The 27127-nt window shown below is 39.5% G+C and overlaps 1 protein-coding gene across 12 annotated transcripts in view; it reads left to right on the top strand.

The window, feature by feature from the left end:
* The window catches only part of WNK2 (WNK lysine deficient protein kinase 2), a 117478-nt gene that overhangs the window by 75471 nt on the left and 14880 nt on the right, over nt 1-27127 (top strand). For 6 of the 12 annotated variants that reach the window (XM_084531389.1, XM_084531388.1, XM_084531383.1 and 3 more), the window contains 15 exons: nt 1169-1218; nt 3800-3965; nt 4046-4162; nt 4324-4491; nt 4723-4768; nt 5965-6081; nt 7248-8341; nt 10221-10293; nt 11991-12046; nt 12124-12815; nt 14065-14279; nt 16322-16537; nt 17467-17565; nt 22788-22832; nt 24380-24633. In XM_084531389.1, coding sequence (XP_084387515.1) covers nt 1169-1218; nt 3800-3965; nt 4046-4162; nt 4324-4491; nt 4723-4768; nt 5965-6081; nt 7248-8341; nt 10221-10293; nt 11991-12046; nt 12124-12815; nt 14065-14279; nt 16322-16537; nt 17467-17565; nt 22788-22832; nt 24380-24633 — 3408 coding nt within the window. The remainder of the gene's footprint in view (nt 1-1168; nt 1219-3799; nt 3966-4045; nt 4163-4323; nt 4492-4722; nt 4769-5964; nt 6082-7247; nt 8342-10220; nt 10294-11990; nt 12047-12123; nt 12816-14064; nt 14280-16321; nt 16538-17466; nt 17566-22787; nt 22833-24379; nt 24634-27127) is intronic. The other 6 variants (XM_084531391.1, XM_084531386.1, XM_084531382.1 and 3 more) reach the window with 4 other exon arrangements.

Raw genomic sequence — 27127 nt, 5'->3', positions numbered from 1 at the left:
CAAACTTTCTTTGTAAAGGTCAAACTGATCCAAGTGCTTCCCGTGCTGATTTTATGACATATATTGCTAAGGTTTTCTTGGGTGTAAGAGGAGTTTCATATCTGTAAATATTCAAAACACCACATATTGTTGCTGCTCTGCCATGACGCTTTTATCTGTCTCTTGTTTAAATGTGTGGCAGTACTCATATCCAAACCAATTTGAATTGATCAGGCAAATGAGATTTTGTAAGACACTTGATGAAGTGCATTACTAAAATCTAGATACATTATGTCTGTGTTCTCACTGTTCATTAATTTTGCAGTTTTATAGAAACTGCGGTCAAGTTTGGCATGGCAAGTGTGTGGCATTATAAGCAATGAGGGGTGTGGACTGGTTAACCTCTAAGCTTTTAACTATGGTCTACAAACTGCCCTGGTATGAATATGTAGTGATGACAGTCCAGGGCCTTCTTTGTGACAGTGTGTCTATAGAAGGATTTTCTATATATGTCTATAAATGTATATTTACATAAGTATATATATGATTTATATATATTTATTAATACATTTGGTGTGTGTATATACCTATAACTGCTATATACAAACCAAGGTGTGTGTGTCTGTGTATGTTACCTACATACGTGGTAAGATTATACTAGTAGGGCCAGTAATAGCACCACCACAAATTCATCACAAGAGGAGACATGGTATGAGGACCATGTTTTTAAACAATGAATTTTTGTCTCTTATTTGCAAGTTCATCGGAAATTTTCACAATAAGCCAAATATACAGAAAATACCTAACATATTTCAGGAAACAAGAGAGCAATAAAGCAAATTAGCGTATAATTTACATCCATTAAAAAAGAAAGGTAGGTGCTGATGTGGATTTGTCCTGCATTGAAGTTTTTCCACCGTGGTAAGGAATATTTTGTTTCTTTCTCTGCTTCTTCTGCCTCAGAGACAGCAGGAGGGAACTGGCATTTTAGTGTCTCTGTCTTAAGAGCATGCACAGGTATTGATGCTGCGGTCAGGAGTAATGTTGGGAGGGTCAAATGGGGCATTTTTAAGTTCCAAGAAGCGGTTAAACAGAATGTTTTAGGATTACTAATGTCTAAATAAAACTTACTTAAATTTCATACAGCAATATAATGCATTTACTTAAACAACTTTTTCTTGTATTTTAGGAGCAGGCAATACAGGACAAACTTCAAACTCTGTCACAGAGCTGTGAAAGGTATCATATAATCTATTTGGCATAAGAAATATTTTCTTTCTGGAGGCTGTTTTCCCCTTCTATCTTTACAAAGCTGAGTCAAATGCCTGTTTTTTGGCTTGGGTGAGAGGAGAAGGAGCAGCAGGCGCTGAGCAGAAGAAAGATGTAAGGATGCAAGTGTAGGGAAAAAGTCACAATTGTTTTGTCTGCAGAGTCTGTTTTGGTTCTTCCAACACTTCTCATGCTTTAATTTGGATATTGCATTCTAGCATTGATGTACACACAACAGCTTTCACTTCAGCATGTAATTTATTTTTGTTAAAATAACTGAAGCAGTATGATCGCTGATTCTGATGCTGTTGAATCTATATATAATGATATTTTCATTAGTTGGGTCTGTAGCTTATTCCCTATTTGGAATGGGTAATCCTGCCTCACCTTCTGTAATGATCTTTCCCCAGGTATGCTATGGGGGATGGAGTATTGGTGAGAACGGTGTATTGAGCCATTCACAAATGTATCATTATAACAGGAGTTGGAACATGCAGCCAGAGCCCGTTCTGTGGCTTTGCAGTGCACAAATTCATACTTAAGCCCAGTAATACATTAATTGCAGAAGTAACGGTAAATAATAATTCATACAGCCAGCTCAGCACTCCTCAGAAACATAAGCAAACCTCAGTTTTTGCCAGCCCTTGACTGTCTGTTCTTGTACTCAAAAGCAGAAGGGGAAGCAGAAAGGTTTAGAAGATGTAGTGAGGAAGAGCCCAGGAGCGGAAGGCTTGCTGCTGTGGCTGCTTGACTGGAGAGAGAGCTGAATGGGGGCAGTAGCTGCTATTTCTGGGGCAGGCATGCTGCTGCTCCCATACCACAACTCCTGCTTTGTGGCAGCAGTAACAGAATTTTCAGTGCTAGGATGTGGATAAGGTAGATATGAACAGCATGTATCTGTAAGCAGCAGAGTCCTTTATCAATTGCAGGAGCCAGCACCAGGTTTGTCTTCAGTGATTATAAAGCTGCAGGGCTCTGTGCTTTGGGCTAGGATTTTGTTGACCTTTTCTGTTTTCCTAAAGAGACAAGGTGAGTTCATAAATTTAGCTTGAAGACCCCTCTTACCGTTTTCTATCTGCCCTACCAAAAAAAAAAAAAGTCAGTCTGACACAAAACCATGCAACCCCACAGCCCTAAAATTGAACTTTTTTTCCCCCTCAAGAATTTGCTGCTTTTGAACACTGCATAGAAAGTGAAATCTAATTTTTCTTAACTATAGGTTAGTTCTGACTATGAAAAAGTTAGACAAAGTGAATTCACTTTGCTATCTAATGTGTTGTAGAAAGGTATGTCATTTTTTTGTCATCATCTAATTTGCCTGTTCCAGAACTGTGTGAGAAAAGCTGACTATCGTGACTGCAGCAACATGAGGAGGCTGTGTCAGAACCTGTCTCGTAGTTGTAGACAGGTTTCTGTTTTCCACATACACGTGGAACTCAGTGTTGAAGTTGGGCTGTATTTTTGTAGAGTGAAGGTTAACAGTGCATGAATAAAAAGGCTGGCAGTTGCAGCAAAGGTATGATCCAGGGTATATCCGATGTGCAGAATGTATTCTCTTTCCTGACCTAATGCTTGCACATATAAGATACCTGTGAAGGGGGTAGTACTAAGCAGTTCAGTGCAACTTCTGCAGTTAGAACAGGAAGTAAAGGCCCTAAATGTAAGTAGGAATCTGTAGGTTAGTCTTAAGTTCTTTTATTCCTGTACAAATAAATTAATACAGGAATAAATTGTCCAGGAAGGTTATGAAATCTCAAGGGAGGTTTTTAAGATCAATTTTACACAAGCATATGTGTGTACTGGCATAGAGCTGATCGTACCTTAAAGTAATAAATGGGTCAGATGACCTTGCAAGACTCCTTTCTGAGTCATTTTCTATGAATCTTTGGAAAATTCTGGCAGCTTCATAAATTGCATGTTGACATTTTCCAATACACATTATTTTACGATAAGGTTGTTAGGAGCTACTGTTTTGGTTGCTAAAAATAATGGACTGTTACTAGCTGGGACACTGGTCATCAGGGATGTTGTGGCACAATACCTTTTTTTCAGTTCTTGAGAACTGTGGAGATGGGAGACACTGTCTCTGAGGGGTGCTGTACTAAGTTTTTTCTTTTCCTTTGTCTCTGACAAACAACTTGACCAAGTTCAGACTTTCTGCTGTGAGTTTGAACAAACTGGAGTTGAGAAAGCTGAAGCTTAGAAAAATAAGAAAGGGTGTAGTTTGGACAGGGACCCCAAGGATCCCTAAAGAGAATGGGTTAGGGAATGTAGTGATGTATTAAGAGTGATAGGACTTCCCTATGGTATTGAGAGCAACCTTGATAGGTCACTTCTTGTTAGGTGTGATAGCGAGAGTACATTCCTGACTTAGAGTAGCTCTGTTCACTTACTGAGTATCTCTCCATAGCTGGCTCAATTTGGTCTAGAAGTGCAGACATTCACTTTTTTTTTTTTTAGTGTCTGTTTTTCTTCTGTTTTACCTGTGCATAACTCCATCATCTGTGATGGCAATTTCATCCTGGGGGGTTTCTTCCTTTCTCTTGCAAAGCTACATGAGTCCAGATGTTGCTTCAGGTAAAGAGATGAGTGACAGCTTCGAAGGAGCAATAGGAAGTGGAAAACAAGAAGGAAAGTCTTCAAAGAAACATAAGAAATCTACACGTGCACGTTCACGCCAGGAGAAGTCCAGCAGACCCAAACTGACCATATTAAATGCAAGTACACTCTATTTGAGGATAAATTCAGGATTAGTTTGGTTGTGCCAGAAATAATCATTGTTAATCTTTGTCTGCAGGTTTGTAACACAGGCGATAAGATGGTGGAGTGCCAGCTCGAAACACACAATCACAAAATGGTGACTTTTAAGTTTGATTTGGATGGCGATGCGCCAGAGGAAATTGCTACATACATGGTAAGACTTGATGGTACAGCTGCCCACAGTCTCTTACTACAACAACTTGCTTCAGCCAATTTATTCTTAAGTGGGCTTGTTACAAGCTTTCTGGTGGCTGTGGAATGAGACATTAACAAAAATGTTATTCTTTTGCTCTTTATTTTGATGTGACCTTATAGGTAGAGAATGAATTCATATTGCAGAGTGAAAAAGAGACATTTATTGAACAAATGAAAGATATTATTGATAAAGCAGAAGATATGCTCAGTGAAGATACAGAAGGAGAACGAAGTTCTGATCAGGGAACAAGTCCCCAACAGGATACTGATAGACTGGAAATGAATGAGGTAAGAAACATTAAAAACTTCTAGTTTGATTCCTTTTTCTTGACATCCCTTACCGTAAATTAGTTTTATATTCCATGCTAAAACAAGGTTTCTTATCTATAAGAATAATTCTTCTACTCAGTTAAGGCTTACAATATACATATTCCTTGGAATAATGCTGCTTTATTGATACCGAGACAGCTAGTTCTTCTGTTTTGTTTTTGTTCCTTTTTTTTTTTTTTTTTTTACTAGGAGAAGCGGCAATCTCAGATGAAGACACCCGTGTATCAACAGAATGGTAAAAATACATTTGAATACAAACTCCATCTCTAGCTTTAAGTCAGTGATTAGTTTATGCAGAAGTTTGCTAATTCAGGAAGACATCCACTGGCTACTGGTGGCTGGTAATATATCTAGAAATAAGGGTGTAACAGTGGTCTCTGCTGTTAGTAGCCTTGAAGATCGCAGGGCTGAGCTGGATTAGTCTAACATCTGGGGGCATTTAGGAAAGCCCTGAATTACGCAAGCTGATAATGAGTCTAGGAAAAGTCAAGAAGGCACAGGAAAGCATACTCTTCATAACAATTAATACATTTGGAAGAGAAAGCTAAAAGATTGTGTTTGCATTGGTAATTTATTTGAAATTTCTAACCTGAAAGTTTTTAGCTATCTCAGTGTTACTGAGAGGAATCATGGCCTGCTGAACATCATTGTGTCTTAGAGGTTTTACAGCCAAGTGCAGAAGGGAAAAAAATAAGTCCTTTAGTCTCTTTTTAAGTGGATGTTGGTGGACAAATTTAAACCTCTGCAGGAGGAAGCAGTGTTCCCAAAATTCTTATTACTGGGGGTAATACTGTGTATTTGCTCCATTCTTACAGGGAAAGAAGGATAATTTAAAACTTGACAGGTACAGAAATTGGATAATCTTCCAAACTAGATTTTCTGCTAAAAAGATAGTGTTTATTTTTTGCCTATAGAAGTCGTATAATTTTCTAGCACAGCTTTTTTTAACATAAGCTTTATATTTATGCTGGTGGAAGGTTCAAAGTGTGTACAGTTCTGGTTTGCCATTTTCATATGCCACACCTTGAGATAAGACTTGAAAGTAAATATTAGCTATAACTCTTCGTCCTTAGTTAAAATAGATAAACTTCACAAAAATTAAGAACTTTTTCCATAATGAGAACTGTTTGCAATACCACTAATAAAATTGTGTATGAAACTATTACCCTTCCAAGGGTAATAAACACTTGCAAATACATTTTCCAATAATTTACTGTAAGTACATGGTGGAATCGAGAGGTATTGCTGTCTCCCTTCCAGATCGTGGCTTCTTTGGGATAGGAATCAAATTGGAGCCATTGTTTTAATCTTGGCTAGTACTACAGTTATTCTGTCTTTCTATCTAAATATAGAAGTTAAGACTAGTTTATGATGCGTGGTCTGGAATGAACGGAAACTATTGTTTACTTCCTATTTTATTTTCATCTCTAGTTTTGCATACTGGAAAAAGGTGGTTTATTATATGTCCTGTTGTGGAAAATGCTACTACTGATGCACCAGAATTTTCTCCACCAGTTCCTCAGAGTACACAGCAGTCTGAAGGTCCAGGTATTAAAAGACTTCAAAGTTTTCAGAAAATATTTTCTTCTCAAAGGTTGCTATGTCATCTCTCTCCTAGTCTTGCTTGATTTAGTTGGGATAGTTGCATTTAGTAAGAGGAAGAAAATGATGGATATTTTCTAGTGGTGGTATTCAATAAGTTACCTAATAATGACAGGCAAACATGTATATAGTGGCACTTCAGCATTAGTTTGATCCCAGAGGGCTGCAATCTACTGCTCCTGTGCTGTGGTAGTTTATTACTATGATCTGATACTGCTTAATACTGTTACCTAATATTACTTAGTAGTTAAAAGACTTGGGTGCTGTGTGGCAAAACATACTGCAAGTGACCTTTCTGTTCTAAAAAGCTTTTTGTAATTATAAGGTGGCTGCTTAATGAACTGTGTGGGAGAAAAAAAAAAGGTCCCTTGGCTTTGATCTTCACTCCTGCCTATCCCTTAGAAAGCTGTTGTGGCCTGGGGAAGGCAGGAGAGGGGAGGAACAAACCCTGGCTTATGTCTGCCTTGGCTTAGAGCTGCACTCATCAGTCATTAGTTTCAAGATGTTGAGGATAAACTCCTAAGATCTAGAAAAGCTCTTCTTCCGTATCCTATCAGTGGTATACCTTATGAAATCTAGGACTAATTGTCTTCATTTAACAATTTAAATTGAAAATAATTTTACATCCCCAAGACTTCACATAGTCTGAAGAACCCAGGCCTTCCTGTCCTTGTTCCAGTGTTGAGATGAAGTACTTCAGAGTAAAATTTCTATTGATTAGGAAATGGTTATCACGCAAAACAAGTGTGTCTTTTATGTCAACCATGAAGAGCCTTCCTTAAATCATGTATTTTCAATGTGTTTATGCTTCTGAACCAAATTAGGAATATTTATCTGAGTTTCAGAAAAGTCCCAGCGCTTTAAAACTCTGCCTTATACTATAAGGTAGTCAAAGGTCTAGTCACCGCTGGTTTATCAGTGAAATATTTTTGCATAATTTGCAATTTTCAGTTCTAGTTTGACTTCTTCTGTGACAATTATTTTCTGAGAGGAAGCGGTTATCAGTTAAGGCTAGGTGTAGTTACCACTGCAGCCAACAGGGAAGCTGTGCCGTGGCCGTTTCACTCAGTATAGCTCATCAGAAGTTGAACTGATGTTTGTATTCTTTCTAGACCTGGAGCAGTCAGATGATCAGCAAGTGAGCTCTGCGGTGATGGATGTGCCTGGTGTCTTAGCTTGTCAGCAGCTTCCTCTACAAGCAAGTGTATGTGACAGCCCTGTTGGAGCCTCTCCATCTTTGGCACAAATTCCTGCTGCAGCATCTTCAGCCGGCTTACAGAGCCAGGCAGAGTTTTCAGCTCCAGCACCACCGGGATCTGCTCCAAATATCCTGGAGCAGACGGCTGCTAACGGAGGTCAGCTGGAATATTCTCCACTAAAGGCAGTGATGCCTGCTCAGCCTGGCACTCCTGCCCCCCATGCTGCCTTGCTGGAGGAGCCCACCGATGCTCACCTTACTCCTCAGCCCGTTCAGCATGTGCAGCAGCCGGCAGACGAGGGCATGTGTATTCCTGATGTGGAGATAGCGTGTTGCAGTGTTGGGCCACCCAAATCAGTCCCACCAGTTCCTGCAAATGCAGCAGAGCTCTGCCCGCTCCCTGTGCTCTCAGATGCTGTCGTTTTGGAACGGCAGCCTGCATCTCAGATCCCTCACTTGCCAGAGGCCAGCCAGCCTGGCATGGTGCAGCACTCCTTTGTGAACCAAGTGTTTCCTGCAGCTGTTGCATCTGATTCTCTCAGTCTGGCAGGGTCTCAACTTCAGAGTCCTACTCAGGTGTCAGTGGCTGCATCCCAGCAACACGTGATGCTGCCCCAGACGCAGCCCATAACCTGCACCGGCGTGGGGATCAGCCTGCTGCAGCAGCAGCAGCCATGTACCGTGGAGTCAGATGGAGAGGGGCCACCCAGGGTGGACTTCGTTGACAACACGATAAAAAGCCTTGACGAGAAACTGCGCAATTTGCTTTACCAGGAATATGTCCCTACTTCCTCTGCATCAGCAGGAACTCCAGACACTTGTGTGCCGTTGGAACAGGCAGACAGTGAATTTAACTTGCCACCGTTTACTGAGGATCAAGTTCCCAAGTTGGTGTTGGATTTAAGAGAACCAGGCTGTAATGTTGCAGACACTGGCCAGGAAGTGAAAGCTGCTGAGGCCCAAGTTGCATCGCTTGTACCACCTGAGATCTCACCTTATCCAGTACTGGTTAGTCCAGTAATGACTTTGCCCTTTATACCCCTAAATCCAGCTGGCATGAACAGCTCCAAAGCAGAGGTCAGAACAAGAGTGTCCATGGCAGGATATGTATGGGTTTCTGGCTTCTCTGGTATATCACCTTTTGTCTGCTGACTGCTTTCCACTGTGAAAGTTCTCTCAAGTCCTTACTCTGCCAGATGCATTCTGACTCATTTTCCATAAACACTTATTAGTGAAAGCCAGATTTTTTCCTTTGGGTTTTAAAGTGGCATTATATCTTAATGCATTCTCTTCCCTTTGTATTCTGTTTCTAAAGCAGTCAGAAATGTGATAATTTTTTTGTACTTTAAGAAGGTAAGAGACATCGAGGTGCAGTCATTAAGTTCTGATGAAGCAGGTAGCTTTTGGTCATCCGGCTCTGACAGACTATCATCTGTTCCTCGTTCCTGTGTGTAGTTATTAGATGGGGATATCCCTCTTCACCTTGCCTCACACTACAGCAAATGCAAATAGCAGCAGGCAAGTTGCAGAGAGCCTCATGTTTGTACATGAGGTGGAATTAGAGTAGTTAAACAGAACTTCTCTAAAGACTGATTATAAATAGAGTTGTGCTTTGCATCATTGTCATGAAGCTGGTGATAATAAATGTCTAATTTGCATATTATGCATTTATGACCAATTTTAGAATGCATAGTAGGTTGCTGAAGTAGTTTAGACTCCAAATATAGCCTATATTGCTGTCACTTTAAAAGTGAGGTACAGTAGCACTGAATGTGAAATATTTATACTGCTATAGGAAGCTTTTAAGTATTAATTAATGGCAGTGATTATAATACATGCCTTCTAAGTCAGTCTGAATAAAATAAACACTTCAGGACCCTTTGTTTTGTTCAAGTGCTGCAGCTGATGCAAGACATGGTAGGTAGGAGACTGCTCTGCTTCCAGGAATGATTTTTCTCTTCCTCTGAACTTAGCAGAGCAAGACTTCACTGGGGGGCATCCAAGGAAAAGTGAGCTTTTTGAGGGGGGTTTATTTGTTGTGGTTTTTGTTTTGGTTTTAATTTTGTTTACTGGAGTAGGCAGTCTTGGATAATTATTCACTCAGTATCTTAGTAGTGGACATGCGTTGCACTCTCTCAAATAAAATGTTGAGTTGATGATATTCAAAAGATTTGCAGCACTTTCTGGTAGAAGATCAATGTATGCCTTATTTGAAAAGAAGTACTTTTGGAGATAATTACATCACCACTACCAAGGATGAGTCTGTTCCATGTAGAGTCAGCTGGATGAACGGTCTAAGCTTTTTGAAAGATGCTGTATCTTACCAAAAAGATGGCTGCACTTGAGTCTCCAGTTATAATGTTGTTTTTAATTATAAATGACCACCTACAGCAGTTAAAATTCTCTATGAAAGATGTTGTGTGTTTCCAGTAATTTGAACTTGTCCTTTTAAAATCTGTGCAAATAAGGAAAGAGAGGCATAGAATTTCTGAAGAGAGACTTCTGAAAGAAAAAAAAAAAAAGATGAAGAGTGTACAGTTTGGCTGGAGAAGCAAAACAGAACAAAACCAAAATTCATATATATAATTCAGTGCCTGCTTTTAGTAACTTAGGTTGCAGTCCCCTCTGTGACACTGCCACCTCTTTTTTTCTTCCAAGGGAGAAAAAAATGGAGGAGTTGAAAGAAAAGCTAGGAGGCCACTCCACAAAGAGTATAAAGTAGTGTCATACTCCACAGTAGTGTGAATATAGAGAAGGGTTTGGGGGGAGAGAGAGAGAGAGAGAGAGAGAGAGAGAGAGAGAGAGAATGTGAATGTATTGGCTTCCTGCTTTGTGCCTGAGACTGAAATTCTTTTCTTTTTTCTTTTTTTTTTCTTTTTACTAAAAGTCTGAAAAGTCTGAGGTCCCTGGTGTTGGTGCTGATTCTGCAGAAGCAAGAGGTGGGTCAGCAAGCAGAAAAGGTAATGCTCCTCTCAGCGATGAACTGCAGTGATGGATCTGGTGCCTGGTCCTCTTCTGCTGTGTCCCCTTGCTGCCAGCTCTTCTGATTAACTGCAGAGCTGTGCCCAGCCCTGTGCATTTCTGATCCTTCAGTAATATAACAAAATAACAAATATTAAATATCTCACTTCTGCTAAGCCTTCTAGAAATAAGTAGATAATATATGCCCATGGTGTAGGTGTTTATGTGGAAGGCTACGTTCCCAACAGTAAATTTCTGGTGCCATTAAAACGTCTATCAGAACATCTCTTGGATTTCTGGGGCTACATAGAAAGGCATTCACAAAAATAATGTGGTTGAGGGTAGCATCTCTGGGAGGAGGATGCTTGTTAAGTTTTTAAGAGAGTCCCACAGAGAACTAGGAAAAGAGTTCCTTTCTTTAGGTACTTGTAGATATAATGGCAACTTCCATAATAACACAGTAGGAGCCCCACAGTAAGAAACCGGGCAGTTATAATGCTCTATTTACCTGTCTTGTAAGTTACAGGAAGTTTTAAGTGTTGAGGAACCGGAAACTGCTGCTGCCATGGGTCGGGAAGGGGTTGTAATTTCTTTTTTCAGATTGTCATTGCAAAGCTGGGTCCCAGGTTTGTGTGATGACAGAGGTCACTCCTCACTGATGCACCTGCAACTGCCTGCTACATCTCTGGCTGACCCAGCAGAGCTGGAGCTAACGCACTGCCTCTCCCAAACTCCACAGTAGTACAGTTCTTCTAGAAAAAATAAGGGGCATTAAATAGTGTCAAATGCCAAAAACACTCATGGATCACTGCAGTCCACCACCACCTAAGTCAGTGTGAGAGGAAGACTCTTGGTTGCTTACATTAATTTGGCAGACTGAAGCCAGAGAAGAGCATATGCAAGTGAAATGCAGCACTGTGTAGTAAAATTAATGTATCCTAGATACCATAAAGCAAGAATGTATTTCACCATTTCAGGAATATGAAGTGACAGATTTCTGCCTTATGTTCACTCGGTGCAATGTGCCATAAGAAAGCAGCTTTCTGAAAGGCTTGCATGTATTGCTTTGATTTCAAAAGCAGTGTCCACATTGTGAAATAATGCTGTCTTGATTATTGCAAATAATACTTTGCTTCTTACGTGCTTCTGTGGTCCATATGGTCATCTTTTGAGCTTGTAATTTGCACTTTCAGCAATGTGGTGTTTAGGTTCTTTTCAGGCACTTTAAATTGTTGGTGTAGGTATCTGTCAAATGAAAGGTGTGAAGTAATGGGCTATTTGTGGTCAACTGCAGCATTTTGTGTGCATGAATATCTGACAGCAGTTATTTTTTCAAGACATTAAGAATACCTCAGTAGTGCAGCGCAGGCCCAATGTAGCTTTCATTCTTCTGTTTCTCCCTAAAATTATCCAATTGTCTAATGAAATTCCATACTCCTATTATTATTTGAATTCCCCAAATGAATAGACTGAAGAGAGTATTTACCTGCAGATATTTTATATTGTTATCATTATTGTCTACTGCGTTTAACAAATAAAAATCCTAGATCCTGCGTTACAAGGAATTGATATTTACATTGTTCTTCAGTGCTACACCATTAGACTTCAGTTTATGATCATAAGCATGTAGGCTTTTTCTATACTAAGGCATTCTAAACATTGATTTTTTTATTTCTTTTCCCAACTAATAAAACAGGATCAGCTGCAAGCATCGTTCCAACTCCTGTGGCTCCAGCAAAAGGCCTCCTTCAAGTAAGCAGAAACTATGGACGGTTTTATGTTTGGTTGTTGCAGTTACTTTCAAAATTAATCTCCGTTATTTTCTCCAGGTTGCACCTACATCACCAAGCATAGCTAAACAGATGGAAACTTCTAAAAGGAACGAGAACGCAAAGACTACAACTTCATCTACACACACAGATAATGTAATGCAGATATCTACAGCAGATGGGGTGATAAATAACCTTCAAAGGGATGACTCTCTAGACTCCGGTTCCTATGGAAAACAGGCTGAAACTCATGATAGTGGTACACCAGCCAAAACTATTGGCAGGTTTTCAGTAATCAGCACGCAAGATGAATTAACTTTAGCAGCGCCGCATTGCTTAAGGTTCTCTGCACCCCCAGACGTCTATCTGGATGAGCTACCTTCCAGCCCTGACCTGAAGACAGCTGTCCGACGGGTGCAGACAGCCTCTTCTGTTGATGTCCTTTGTGACCAGGGTTCGAGCGATTCTGCCGATGAGCCTTTCCATCGGCAGGCTGCTGCTGCTGCTGCTGCTCAACTATCCCCACCGAGCAGTAGTGCGGCCACCGACTTAATTAAAAAAGCAGCTGCTTTTCTGCAAAGGTCTGGAAAAGCTAGCTCACAAGGCCTCGATTCACCTAATGGGCAAGGAACAAAAATTCCTACCATCAACATAACATCTTTCCACTCGCAGTCGTCATACATGAGCAGTGACAATGACTCAGAATTTGAAGATGCAGATATGAAGAAAGAATTGCAGAACCTGAGAGAAAAGTATGTCGGGTTTGCAAACGGTGCTAGGGTAGATTGTGTTAAGATACCTGGGCAGCATCTCTGCATATGCTAAGCAAATGTGTGTTTTGCATAGCTGTAATGAGTAAACTGGTCCTGAGCACATTAGGCGTCACTGGGACTTTCCCCTGAATGTCATACTGCATCATTTTACATCAATTTATTTGTCAATTCCATTTAGAAGTAGAATAATTCAATAGTAACTTTTTCAAAGCAGCAAAGAATTTCTGCCATGATGTCCAGTGTTCCCTACTGAAAAGCTGCATTGTTTTGGTAGCAAGCAATAGAATTTGTAACGTGTTTGTGTGTAGTGTTAGGTTCCAATGTGGATGCCAGTTAAGGCTGCATAAAAGTAATCTGGATGTCTGCATAGACAGCTGAAATGGAGTTATCTTCATATCATTCTCTGAGAGGGTAGTTTGGACTAGCAGATCCACAGACCCATCACTATTCCTGAACTCAATTTTACAGTAGCTCTTGTAATGCAAGTAGCTCTTGTAATTGGATAGATTACTACATAGAGTAGTAATTACTACATAGAGTAGTAATCTATCCAATCTCAGGGGTAGGCTGGCTGAGCCCGTACAGAGTTTGTTGTGCTGCCAGTCCCCAGAACCAGCTTTTTAAAATTTGGATCTTTCTTTCCTGGCATGTGATGGCTAAACTAGCATTAGCTGGTAGCATAACCAAAATATTTAGCTTAAGATACAATAGTTTTACTGAACATGGTTCTTGTTTTAAACAGAACTACAGTGATACAAAAACCTTAAACTCACTTTATGGCATCATTAAATCTGCATTAATAAGGTAATGATTTATGTGCTCCCATTTTATGGGAAACACTTTTGTTTTTCTTCACATTGAACTATTTCAAACTGACATATTTTCCTCAAGAGGTAACTTTGTTGAAGCCACTGGTTTGAAAATAGAAGTTCTGGAATAGTGTTGAGTTCGTGTTAGATCACATGTTGAAATTGATTGTTTTTACTTAGCATGTTGAACATCTTTTTAGCTGTCTAGGATTCTGTCTCATAAATGAACATATGAGAAGTCAGCCACCACATGTGCTAGGTAGATAGTTCTAACTTCATATGTACTGTTGGCTAGGCAGTGGATTGTCTTTATAACTGAGGACTGTTTTGTTTCATCTTGTAACTAACTGTGCCGTCAAGATGTGGTGCTCTATCAAATACATTGCTAACAGTTTTTAATCTTTATTTTTTATGTTTAGGCATATGAAAGAAATTGCTGAACTTCAGACTCAGCAAAAGAATGAGATAGAGGCGCTGTACATTAGGTTGGGGAAACCCCTTCCTCCCAACATGGGGTTCCTTCACTCTGCCCCACCAAGCAGCCGTCGCCGAAGAACCAGCAAAAATAAATTGAAAGGTGGAAAACTATTAAACCCTCTGGTTCAACAGCTCAGGAGTGGAACATCAAGCACAAGTAGGTACACTAGGTTACTTTCCATTTCCCTGTTGTTTGTTGCTGTTGTGGTTCTGCTTTGTAATTGCACAGACTGCAGAAAACATCCTAAATGTTTGAATCTTTTTTCTTTCTTTTTTCTTTAATACAATGACTCAAGTTTGCATACTGTGAACTGTTTTTGAAGTGGACTTCCTTTGAGAACATCTTATTACAGCTGCCTAGCACTGAGCTGTACCTTCTTTGCATCATTGACAATGTTTGGCAGTGAAACAATATCCCACTTTAATTTGGAATACGGCCTGGTTACATTTTCTCATCTTTTCTCCAAATACAATTTATTGATGTTTGTATTCACTTCTTAGGAACTGTTACTCCCTATTGATTATGTGCTGTATCATGTTGTTTATTTTTTCTTATGACGTGCCATATAAATAAGATTGGATTGCATTTGCTTCCCCAAGGATGCGAGGCAAAAAAAACAGTTATAAAAGCTGTGATGGATGCTTTGACCATTTGAAGAACCTGAGATTTTTCAAATACTCTCAAACAGTTTGACAGCCTTGAGTCATTATGTCTTTGGAAAGTATGAAGATAACATTCACGTGGGAAATATTGATACTCCCCGTGTCTATTTCTTCAGCAGGATGTAGAATAGAATAAAAATATTTTCCTTCAACTTGGTTCATGCTGTTATGTAGAAGAGTAGCAGCACTTCCAGTATTAGCCCTGTATTTTGAATCTGGTAGGTCTTGTTTTCAAAGTCAATGTATTATAGAATTTCATTGCATCAGTCTTAACAGCCTTTTTTTTAGAGGTTTTTGCTTTTAATTTAGAATTTCAACTAAGACAGGAATAGCAAAGATATTCAGAGGCAAGAAATTCTGTGATCCATCTTGAATCTTGGTATTTCTGCACAGGAACTGAAGCAACGTTCAGCCTTTTATAAGTTTTTTAGCTGCTGCTTGATTAACTTGCATAGGTTTTACTTCCTTTCCTTGTGGTGAGATGCTGTGAACGTCTGTGATCGTTTGTCCATCCATTTTGCCATTTGTTCTTGGGTTGTCTGTAGCCTTTCTCTGTCTACACACAAAGCCCATATCTATGCCTCCACTAATGGATCTTGGCTCGTATCAGTGCGTTACCTTAGGTCAAAGAATTTAAGCCTGTTTCCACATTACAATGTCTTCCTCTCCATCCTTTTCATTGTCACTTTAAGTTAGAGAACTGCAGTCTGCTCAGTCTGGGTGCTTCTTCAGTGCATGCTTCCTTCATGCATTTCTTCAGTGTTACTTTTTCACTTTTTTGAGGCATTGTGTAAAGTTCACATTATCTTTGAGAACCTGCATTCATCGTCTGAGTTTTCTCATCCTTGACTAGTTACATTCCTCATTTTTTGGCCTTTCTCAGGGATCAAGGACAGGTGGTCTCTAATGCAATTAGTTAATGACATACACTAATTGCCACTGTTAGTTGCTTTTGCTGATAAATCCATGTCACGAATGATTACAAAGTTACTCAGGTGTTAAAGTCTCTTTGCCTGAGATATCTATATAGGTGGATATATAGATGCAGATTATATTTCATCACACGTGTATCTGTAGATAGCCATAAATAAAAAATCCAGGTCTTTTCAGCAACTTTTGTATTTCTCTCCATTTATTTGCTTTCACCTTTCATGTTTGAGTGCAAACCTACTTACTCTGCTCGGTTATTTTGTGACTCCATCCTCCTAGTCAGGCACTTCTGCAACTCTCACTTTGTTTAAACAGTGCTCTTTGAGTTCCTGACTCCAGTCTTTCTAAAATGTGAAAAAGAAACGCTGTAAAAATCAAACTTACTCCACGAGCTTCTTGGAGAATCTGGATCAGTAATAGCATGTGAGGTTATTCTGTGCCACAGAATAATCTATAAAGTCTACACTTAATACAGTACTTCCGAATTGTAGACTACTATTCTTCTTGGTAGCAAATTAACAATTATTTTAAGACACTGTTTGGTTTTTTCTTCAGTAGTTTCCTAGCATTTGCCATTGCTTGTATATTGTTTGTTTGTTCTTTCAGGTAATCTTTCAGACTCTAAAGACTCACCCCACAAAGAAACAACTAAAGCTCAATCTGGATCTCCAGAAACAACGGCAGTAACTTCTTCTGCATCAGCCACATTTGGGAAGTCTGTTCAGACACAGCAGCCATGCTCTGTCAAAGCCTCTTTGTCTTCTGACATCTGCTCCGGGTTAGGCCCCGAAGGAGGCGATGTGAATGCAAGCTCTGGCCAAGGTGATTTTTGCATACCAGCTGTTCAGCATATCTTCCAGCACATGCTAAAATTAATTTGCTTCCCTTATGCTTGAACTTTTAGGAGTGGATTTCACTTTTAGAGATATAAGAACACGAACCTTTGGCAATCCAAATTACTGGCTTACCTTTTAAAATGCCACTACAGTATTGTCAGAAGAACAAAAATAAAGTATCTTACAAAGTATTAAGAATCAATGCTCAGGAAGGCACACTAGTTTTTTAGAAAGTAACTGCCTTTTACTTTTGCCAGCAGTGGCTTTATACTGACACCTTTTCTGGAGTCTGCCTTATGGATTTCTGAGAAAAAAGAAAGGGAAGGGAAAAAAAAAAAAAAGATGAAGATTGTTTCCGTTTGTTCATTTTGGGCTTTTTCTAGCCCCTTGATACTGGTAGACCCAGATTTCATCATTATAAAGTACCAATCCATCTTGGATGTGGGGGAAAAAAAAAAAAGAAAAGAAAAGAAAAAAAAGAATCAAGTTATGCTTCCATTATCTAAGGGGTTAACTTTGTGCATGCTTTTGGAGTCCCAGCTAAGTGACTGTAGGGTGGTAGATTTGGCTGTGTTTCCCCAGTCCTGACTTCTGATACTTCTGTGTAGTGCACACCTCTGTAGGCTTTGACTGATCTTGTTGCCATGCATATTGGAAGTTATAATGATGATTAAGATACCTTCCTCTCATTGCACATCCTGCCAAACTAATCTACAAAATATCTATCTGTTCTCTTCTGCTGTTATTGCATCCTTTGTGTATGGTCAATTAACTTAATCCTCTTTGGCAAAGTTAAAATGGAGATGTGGATGTTTAACTAACAAAGCTGATTTGACTGATGGTATAGGACATCTGATCACAGCTACTTGTACTTTATAAGTGTCTTTGTTTTCTTCCCTTTATATTCATTTGCAGGCTGGACGGTTTTCCACCAAACGTCTGAGAGAGTGACCTATAAATCTAGTAGCAAACCTCGTACCAGATTCCTCAGTGGACCTGTGTCTTTGTCCATCTGTTTGTATTTGTTCTTTTGTATTTTATCACAGTCCATCTTTCTTTTACCCCCTTTTTCCAATTTCATGTTTTATATCTCTAATATGTTTGGCAGGATGCCCCTTTTTCTGAACCATCTATTCTTTCTTTTTATCTTTCTTTTAAGTAATCATCATGAACACACCTTATTTATATTAATTTTTCATATGAAAGCTTTTTTTGCACTGCTTTTGGCTCATGCCTGGGCACCAAAAGCATGTGTGGAAGATCTCATCATTTATTATATAGCCTTATGGTAAATTTTACCCTGGACTTATCAAAGCTTTTGTACTTTATGTGATTTATGTTGAAGTAATTTTTTATTTGCAATGTGGCAAATATACATGTCTGCTGTCCCGGTTCCAGCGACAACAAAAAGAAATCCATCCTTCTGTAGACGAATGGTCTCTTTCACACATGTTTGGACTATGAAGACATGCATGTAGCAAGCTGATACAATACTAGAAGGTCACTGAAGGGTATAACTTCCATACAAGGGCTGTATTAACACAATATACAGTACTGTTTATATCCACTCTATTTTCTTTAATTTTTTCCCCCCGCTCTTTGCATGTGGAAATGCTGAGACGATAGTGCTCCAGCTAGTTCTTTCAAAACGTCTTTTCTAGGTGGGCTTTTCCCCATGCATTCACTTTAAGTAGTGTAAGTGAGCAATTTTTTATGTACTCATAAGTAGCGGGAAGATCTGGTTACTCCAAGGTAGAGTACCATCAAACATTTTTGTGTAAACTGATCTGGCTGAAGCACTTCACTCAGTTTATTTTCTTATGACCTTATGTGACCTCAGAGATGAAGTCAATTAGCAGTTCATCAAAGCAGAAACAAATAAAAAGCAGTATCAGATTTTTATATGATACTTCGAAACGGATTGCTAGGATCCAGAACTTCTGAATTCAGATAATTGTGCACCTACTATTTATACCTTATTTGTATGACGTCTAAAGTAATTGGCAATTTAACCAAATGATATCAAGCTTTCTAATTCAAAAATACAAACCTTTTTACCTAACAGTATATGCTGCCTTTTAGGCAAACAGATTTTGCTTGTACAATAAAGATATGTTGGGCTGACCAGGTACTATAGGCCACTTACATATAACGCTAGGAAGGATAATAACTTTCTGGAGAAAACGTTTGGTTAACTGGCTGTTTGTTTGCATTGGCAGCAGATCTCCTACTGGAGTTCTGTGTTGCTCATTATTATCCAAGCGGTATACATCAAAGGCACAAGACCACTCAAAAACACTCCTCCTAATTTTATGAATAAACAATATTTTTAAAAATAATCTTGATTTTTTGTTTGAGGCCCATAAAATTCAATTGTTCAGGTTCTTGAAAACTGATGTTTACTGCTTAGCATACTGCATTTATTTTCATGCAAGTTTTTAACAAGTTTTGAAACAATTTTGCATTCAGGGATTTCTCTGAGAACCTGAGGGAAATTCTCATTTCACGAGTTGTTCCATTTGGTATTATAATAGACATAATAGTTTCTTCTTCTGCACATATAATTCTCAGAAGTGGTTTCATTAATCTTTCACAAAATTACTATTCGGGAGGATGCAAAAAGACTGGGAGATGGCAATTAACAAACAGCATATTAAAGATGTTTGGGTGCATGGATATTGTGAATGAAACCGAGGGAATATGTAAATTCTTCAAATCACAAAGTTTCCCAATACTTAAATAATTCAGCAGCACAAATAATTGGTTTCTGTTCTCAGCCCATATGCTTGCTTCTCCGTCTCTTTTGGGCAAAGTGTTCAGAGATTGGCGCTCCCCCATTTCTGAGTCATATGAGAACACAGACCTGCTTTTAGGCGCTTCACCCTGACACATCCATCCCAAGCTTGAAATACTGCCAGTCACTTCAGTTGCTAGACAGCTCTCCACAGCTGAATTCCTGGTAGCTTTTGATGGGGTGGAAGGTTGTTTCAGCCTGTTTTCCTGGTGAGCCCACCCGACCTGTTGTGTGCGTGGGAAGGGACCTGTGAGGAAGACGGGGCTCTGTGCATCCCACCTGGCCCAGGGCTCGGCTGCTGCAGCCATAGCCAAAACCTGAACAGACGTGTGTCTAGTGGTTCCATCTAGTGGTGTCCAGGGCAGCCGTGACCACGGGCCTCAGAAAAAATAGTACCAAATGATGGTGATGACAGTGGGAATGCCGCAAGCTCATGCCCCTTCCCCTCTGGAAGGGATGTAGTTTGACCCAGCTTGAAGGAGACCCGAGCGTTTGGAGCAGGCGCCAGAAGCGTGGTGTGTTGGCATCTCTGCTGCAGGCTCGAGCAAAGAGAGTGAGCGTTTGAGACACGGTGAGCACGTGGAACTGGGGTTACAACCTGCAAACACAGGTAGTTCTTCGTGTCTTGGTACTTCAGGTGCCTGGGTCCTTTCCACAAGTCAAGGTTTCCTTGGGATTTTTTTAGTTTATTTGAGAGCTGCTGGCAGAAGTTGTGCTGGGTTTTCAGAAATGCTCAGAATCTATACATTTGATGGAGGAATAACAGTGCTTTAGGGAGCCTGGGTGTTTCAAAGTGCGGCACGTATTGTATTAGTAGAGAAAGCAGCAGCAAGTTTCTAAAAATAAATGTTCGGATGTTTTAAAGACAGTTTTACCCAAAATTTTTCCCTAGTTACAGAGCCCATCAAACTTGAACACTTTCACAGTGTTCTCCCAGGGCTGCTTTTGGTGTCTGTCTCCTTTCTCCAGGATTGACTTTTCATTGTATATTCCTCATGGAATAAAATATTTTTGATGGTCTCCAGCATCATTTAAGCCTTAGCTTCTTTCACGGGTTAAATTCCAAGGGCATCTTAGGGAGGAGTTTGCGCTGATTGTGAGTAGGATTTTCAAGAGATCCATTTCACTTAGATTTGTAATCTCATGTAAAGCTATTTTTGTCAGGTCTATAGTCATTAATATATTGTACATGAATATGTGATTATGGAAATGGTCTAACAATTTATTGCCATTTCAATTTTATTTTAGCTTTCAAGTTTTTTGGCAGCTGTTATAGTACAAGTATGGGACAGTGCCTTTTTTTTTCTGTCCTGTAAGATACAATAGCTACTTAATTTTTCAGATATTATCTCTGGAACTGGAGGTAAAACACTTTGCTTAACTTTTACAGTCTGAGATTAAACCTTAATTAAGATTCATCTCCTTTGCTTTTCAGCTATTAAACACCCTTATTGTAGAAGTAATACAATTAATCTGGTGAATTAATTTTACCAAGTGCGTTTTTAATTGGATTTGAATTTTAAATGAATCTTAGGTGGTGATCATCAGTCCCTGTTTCAGGCAATAGCACTATTTAGATAATGTTTCTCATCTCCCAAGCAATGAGCTGGAGTGATACAGCTTGGAAGAAACAGCACTTTTTGGTGATTGACCCTTTCATAGCACTTTTCTTAATTCTTAAAGTAGGCTCCCTTCATGTGGATATTTTGTGCATATGTCTAGTATCGTTGTTCTGTTACTTCCCCACGTGATTCGGGGCCCTGGGTTTGGCATCCAAGGTGCACATTAGCTTGTGACTTGGTGTTCAGGAAGTAGAGGGTCTGGTGATTAAACGTTTTTACATGCTTTTGAGCACGTACTGTAGTCAGCTGCCTGCTTGTATTTTTTGCAGGCAGTTGCTTTTCATTTACATACATATTGTGCCAAACACTACCCATTGCTGCCTGCAAAATGCTGCAGGATAATTAAGAAAATAGCATTCCAGTATCACTACCACTGATGTTTTATAATGGCAGTTGCTAGCTAACTTTAAGAGATAGGTAAGGTAAAGTACATCTGAGCAAAAAGAAAAAAAATTACCAACAAATAAAGAATGCAACACAATGTTCAGTTGTGAATGTGACTTGTACTTTTCCTCTAGGCTTTGAGCTGAGAAACTAAACGTTTGGTCATGCTTGCATAAGACATTACTGTAGTCATGTCCTTCTGATTTCCCTGGAATAGAAACTTCATTCAACTTCATTAAACTATAGCAAATAACAAGAAAATATTTCAAAACAATCCTTTTGTTCCTCCTCATGCCACCCATATCAGAACACAAGCATTTCTTCTCCCTTTTTTTTCCTCCCCCTTTTCTTTATTTTCTCTTTTCTAGTCTCTGAGTGATGTCTCTCCTTTCTCCTTTGAAGACTCATTCAGAGCCTCTGTCAACCTGGACCTGCAATCTCTGAGTTTAAAGCTGCATTTCTGGCACAGTAACATAAACTGATGGCACCAGTTCACCATGCAGGAAAAGCACACACATTCTGTATCTTGCCTTTTGCCCAGCCTTCTGATTTTGTTCATGTGTTCAAGTGCTTCTTCACAATAAACTTACCATGCCCCATACCAGATCTTCATCTCCTACCATACCATGACGATATTCTTCTTATCAAGTCCAAAATACCTTTCAGGAAATTTGGCACTCAAATAGAAATGGTGCTCATGTCTGGCGAGATCTGACTGTCAAATAGGGTTCTCTGTACACTTCTGGCACTGTAGATAACTGTCCAACAGATTATGTAAAATAATGATGAAGGATCTAACAAGATAACAAAAAACCGCCTAGTTTCGTTAAATGAGAACTCTGCTGGATTATTTTTCTGCACTTGGACAAGACATAGGGGAAACTCATTCACAGTTGCTTTAATTGAAGTTCAGAATCTCACATTTAGACACAAATCATACTAATAAATATTTGAGAAAATTGGCCTCAGACCTGCAGAACAATGTATCTTTTTGGACTTGTAAAACAGGACTTTTAGGGTTGTTTTACAGTTTCTCTTTGCAGCCAGACTAGCTTTACTTGTTCCTGAAAGCATTTTTGGCCTCCTATCACAAACTGAATTGACATCATTTCCTGCATAAAATAGGAATCCAAATCTCCTAGTAGGAAGCCAAGGCAATTTGAAACAAACAAACAAAAATGCATCTTTAAGTCATGGGACCTTGCTTTTGGCATGTTATTGTACCTTTCAAAGCTTCTGAATGGCTGCACATTAATAAAGGTTTGAGCTGTCCAGTTATTTAGACTTTCTTTACTCACCTGAACTGCTGACTTTGTCTGTCCTTTCTTGCATAATAACTACTTTCTGATTGCTTAAAAGTACAGAAGCTTGTCCGTCAAATTTGTTGTGTTTAGTCTTACCTAATTCTGTATGTCTTGTATTGTTTTACCTTGTAGGGTCCACCTTGAAACGACTATGTCTAGGCAAAGATCACAGTAGTAGTAACTATCCCATTTTTGTTTCTCAGTATTTCCTTCATGGCATGGGATTATTTTTGGTTTTGTTTTTTACTAAAAGCTACTTGTTTAATGAATAGAGCTGATGCACTTATACTGGTATGAAATTAGACTGTATAAATCGTGATACTTTCATGATAATGCATGTGCTGTGATGTTTGGGGAACCACGCATGCTGCAAGACAGTTGTGGTATTCTTTGTGTGTGAGACTGTGCACGCATGCAGCCAGAAAACTGGATTATGTGTTTATGTTTTTCTTAAATACACATCTTTATATGACTGCAGTTTTCTGCTGGAGGAATTTATAGCTTAAAACTGTCTTGTTCCTGTTGAGGTGCATGAAATATTAAACACTAATTGAAGAGCTTTTTGGTCAAGATACTTATTTTCTCACTGGTCCCTTTCCCCCCCAAAAAAAAGGAAAAGGAAATGAGCGGTGTTGATTTAGATGTTATGTTGCAGGTTGAATGCATGATCATTTAAAGGTTATTAACGTTTTGTATAACTGTAAGAGTAGTTAGTTTACTCAGTTTCATTGGCTGGTAACTGATTAACAGAAAGAAAAAAAAAAAAAAAAGACTGAACGTTTGTGTTTGCTTATGTAATAATTTTACTAAAAGTTCTCTGAACTTTTTGCTTGGAGAGATGGTCTTTATTTAAAATACATAGATGCATCAAAACTGTTTGCAGAAAGTTACTTTATAGTTTCTGTTCAGGTCAAATTCAGGCATCTTTGGTTGCTGTTCACTGCTGATCTTGCTGTGTCAGACTTGTAGTTACCAACAGATAAATAGGATGTTATTTCTATAAAAAATAGAAAAAAAATGTGAGCCTATAAAATTAAATCTCTGTCAATATTCTTCCTGTCTGCTCTTACCTATCCCAGAAGTTCTGTATCTGTATCTTTGTGTCAGAAACTCAAACACCCACTTAAGTCCTCCTCTCTCCTCTTCCTTCTGTGCACTCATGGTCCTGATGTTTTTTTCCAAAACGTGAAGATGGCACCAAAACTGGTCCTAGCGCATAGAGGCTATGGGATCCCAGAGCCTCTGAGGCAGAATAGCTAGCTGTACTCGTAACCTGTACGGAAATTGAGTTTTTCCAGGAGGACAGTAAACTTATGCAAGTAAAATAGATGGTAAATTCTTTTTTAAAATGCACACAGCTTTAGCAAGTAACGTGCCACTCTTGTGGTAGTCTTCCATGAAGACACTTTGCAAGCCTTAGGAGGTCAGTGTTACTGGGAATGAGTTGTTTCTTCTCTCTTGGTCATTAATTTCAGCTAGAGAGAAGTTTTGTGCACTACAGCTAGTGGCTCAGGTAAGGTAATATAATTGCAAATATGAATGCATTGGACCTGGACCATTTCTTTAAGCAAAGGTGTTCTGTAGAAAGGAGGGGGAAGGCTAAGTCATGCCTTAATGGCTTAATGCCACCATTTGATTAATCGCAGTATTTGAGAAACTGTTTGAGCAGCAAAGTGGTGAGACAGAGATGCCATTGTCAACTTTCTTTGTGTGTGATTTTCCAGGATCCTCCACAAACAGTCTTGTAACGTGTCCTGAGCCCCTCCCGCAATCAACTCTGCAGGTTCAGGCCAACAACAGTAACAACAAGAAGGGAACCTTCACAGACGATCTGCACAAGCTGGTTGACCAGTGGACAAGCAAAACTGTTGGAGCTGCACAGGCAAAACCTTCTTTAAACCAACTGAAGCAGAACCAAAAAAGGCAGGACATGGAGCCAAAGGCTAATCCCATGCAAACGCAGAATGAGACTTGTGGAGTAAGTGGCACTCCTTGAAGAAAATACCTTTTGCTATGTGTCTGAAAGCCTTTGCAGAACTCAGATTTGGAGGAGGACATAAACTAAATTACATCAAATAGATGCTTCGTATAAATGTCCAACTCTTTTAATTAAGTACTAAAATAGATTTTTAAAAATTTGCCTTTTGGAATAATATTGGAAGATATATGGGCTGCAATATGTATATAAATATATATTTTTTAATTGCAAACTACTCATTAACAGAAATATACAGCAATACTCGTACCATTAACCACATGTTCTTTGAGTTAAGTTTTTACTATTGCTAAGATTTTCGTTTTCTTGGTATTTGACATGAATCTTCCTTAGGCAGAATGGTGGCTGGGGTAGCGGCTTGGTGGCAGCGAGCTTTTGTTTTAGCAGAAGCGGTGTGGATGCCATGCTGAGATACGGGACAGACAGATTTTGTTCTTACCCTTGCTTGTTGTGCTGCCCTGTGCAGTGCTAAACTTGTGCATCTCTAAGATGCTCTGCCTCATGAAAACAGAAATTCTGTGAAAGTAAACTACAATCAAATGGGAATTAGAAGTGCCCCCATTCATCCCCTCTCATTTTCAGTAGCAGGAAAACAACGTTGTGACATGCGTTTGTGTCTGTGTTTAGCTCTTGTTTTTATGACTCTGTGATGATACAGAGGCAGGCACAAAAGCGAATGAATCCCAATTTACAATCCTCTCCCACCCTGGTCTGGTTTTCCAGAGCCCTTCCTCCTCCTCACAGATGGGTGGTTTGTTGACTAATCACTTTTGCTGGATTCATTTTTTGAAAGAGTGGAAATTGAGCCAAAGTAGAGGAAAATAATTTTAAAGGCAAAGAAACAGCGAAAACAAAACTAGTGAGGGACTGCTTGAATACAATACCTGATTATAATAACTGAAAAACAAGATAACCAGACCTGAGCAGAAACCCATTGCCTATTCAGCATGTAGAAGGGAAAAGGCATTTGTATGCAGCAGGGCAGCTGTATAACTGTTCAGGAGGTGAAACTTGCTGAAGCAGGGACTTGCTGATGTGTCTGCCTTGCTACCTGCTGGTTTCTGAGTTGGTAGATCACTCACTTCACAGGATTAAAACATTTCTGTAAGCTTATTAAGCAGTTTTATCAATTCCTAGTGACCATAAATGAACAAAAAATGGAGAGAAAATAACACTGCTATGTAGTGATAGTTTGAACAGTATAAAAGTGTTCGGTGTAGTAGCAACAGAAACTTAAGACCCTATTAGTACTCACAAAACAGGTCAAAGAGAGTGTTAGTAAACATAAATTAAAGGCTTCTGGAGGTGTTTTAGAAAGTGATGATGAGGGCACAGGATTTTGATCCCTTTAGTCTCTTCTTACTCTTTTCAGTGTGCTTTTTAGCACCTTGATTTCTTTTCCCTGAGACTAGTATGATAGATTGAAGTATTTGGTGGGGGTGTTTCGCCTAATTTCCACTCTGGAAAAGAGAGTGGTTATTTTTCTTATCTAAATGGGCTGTTAACATCAATTTAGGGTTAATTTTGCCTTCTGCTATGTGCTGTTTCAAGCCTGTGGAAAAGGCAGAATGTCTCTGAGAGAGAACAGGAACATCCTTGTCTTGACACACTGATTTTAGAAGGCTTGTGCTTTTCTAGAATATGCCTGTTGTTCCAAGGAATGAACAAGGCTGAAGTAACTCAGACTGTTTACAAAGAACTTAGAAAGGTTGGGGTTCCCTGCTCGTCAGTTCACGTTGCCACTTGCTGCTTGGAAAGCTTTCAGGCAGACTAGAAGCTCTGCACCAGCTTGCCCTGGGTTATTTTATGCATCAAGGCCTCGTAGGGGAGTGGAGCTGCGGAAGAGGTAGATAGCAAATCTGCCTAGTGTGCTTAAGGTTATTGCTGGGGTGTTTTGGCCATGAGGATGGTAGAGTGTGCCACAGATGGTTTCAGACCTTCCAATACAGACGAGCCCCTCTGAATTGCACCGTCCTGTGCAGGGAGCAGGAGCTGCCACTGTGCTGCATCCATCCTCCCTCTCAGGGAGGACAAAGCAGAAAACAGGGCCATGGACGTGATTTAAAAGACTTCAGGACAGTACAAGGGCTGTTCTGGAAGCTGAGCATCATTCTGCTGTTTGTGCCTCTTCAAATTCACCCTAGAGGAGATTTGAGGTGAAGGCAGGAGAATGCTTCACGGTGTTGAGAATAGCCCAAAGAGCAGGGGGGAAACTGTGAGAAAGGACACTTAGCCTGGACAGTCAGACAAGTGACCCAAAAATGCCAGTTGCTGCAGTAATTAGTTATATGGGGAGATATATACTTGCACTAAATCATTGCTGAGTCCATATTTTAAAAAGGTATTAGGCAAAAAGAACTCAGGAAATCACATAAAGGAAGGAAAAAATAGCTTCCTAACAGGGAGAGTATAAAGCTCAGGCTGTTCTTCTTCAGTCCATCTGTTAACACCATCTTTTTGTTTTCCTTTTGGTTAA

Source organism: Aythya ferina (assembly GCF_964211825.1).
Source record: "Aythya ferina genome assembly, chromosome: 10".
NCBI lineage: Eukaryota > Metazoa > Chordata > Aves > Anseriformes > Anatidae > Aythya > Aythya ferina.
This window is presented reverse-complemented; position numbering and strand designations above follow the sequence as displayed.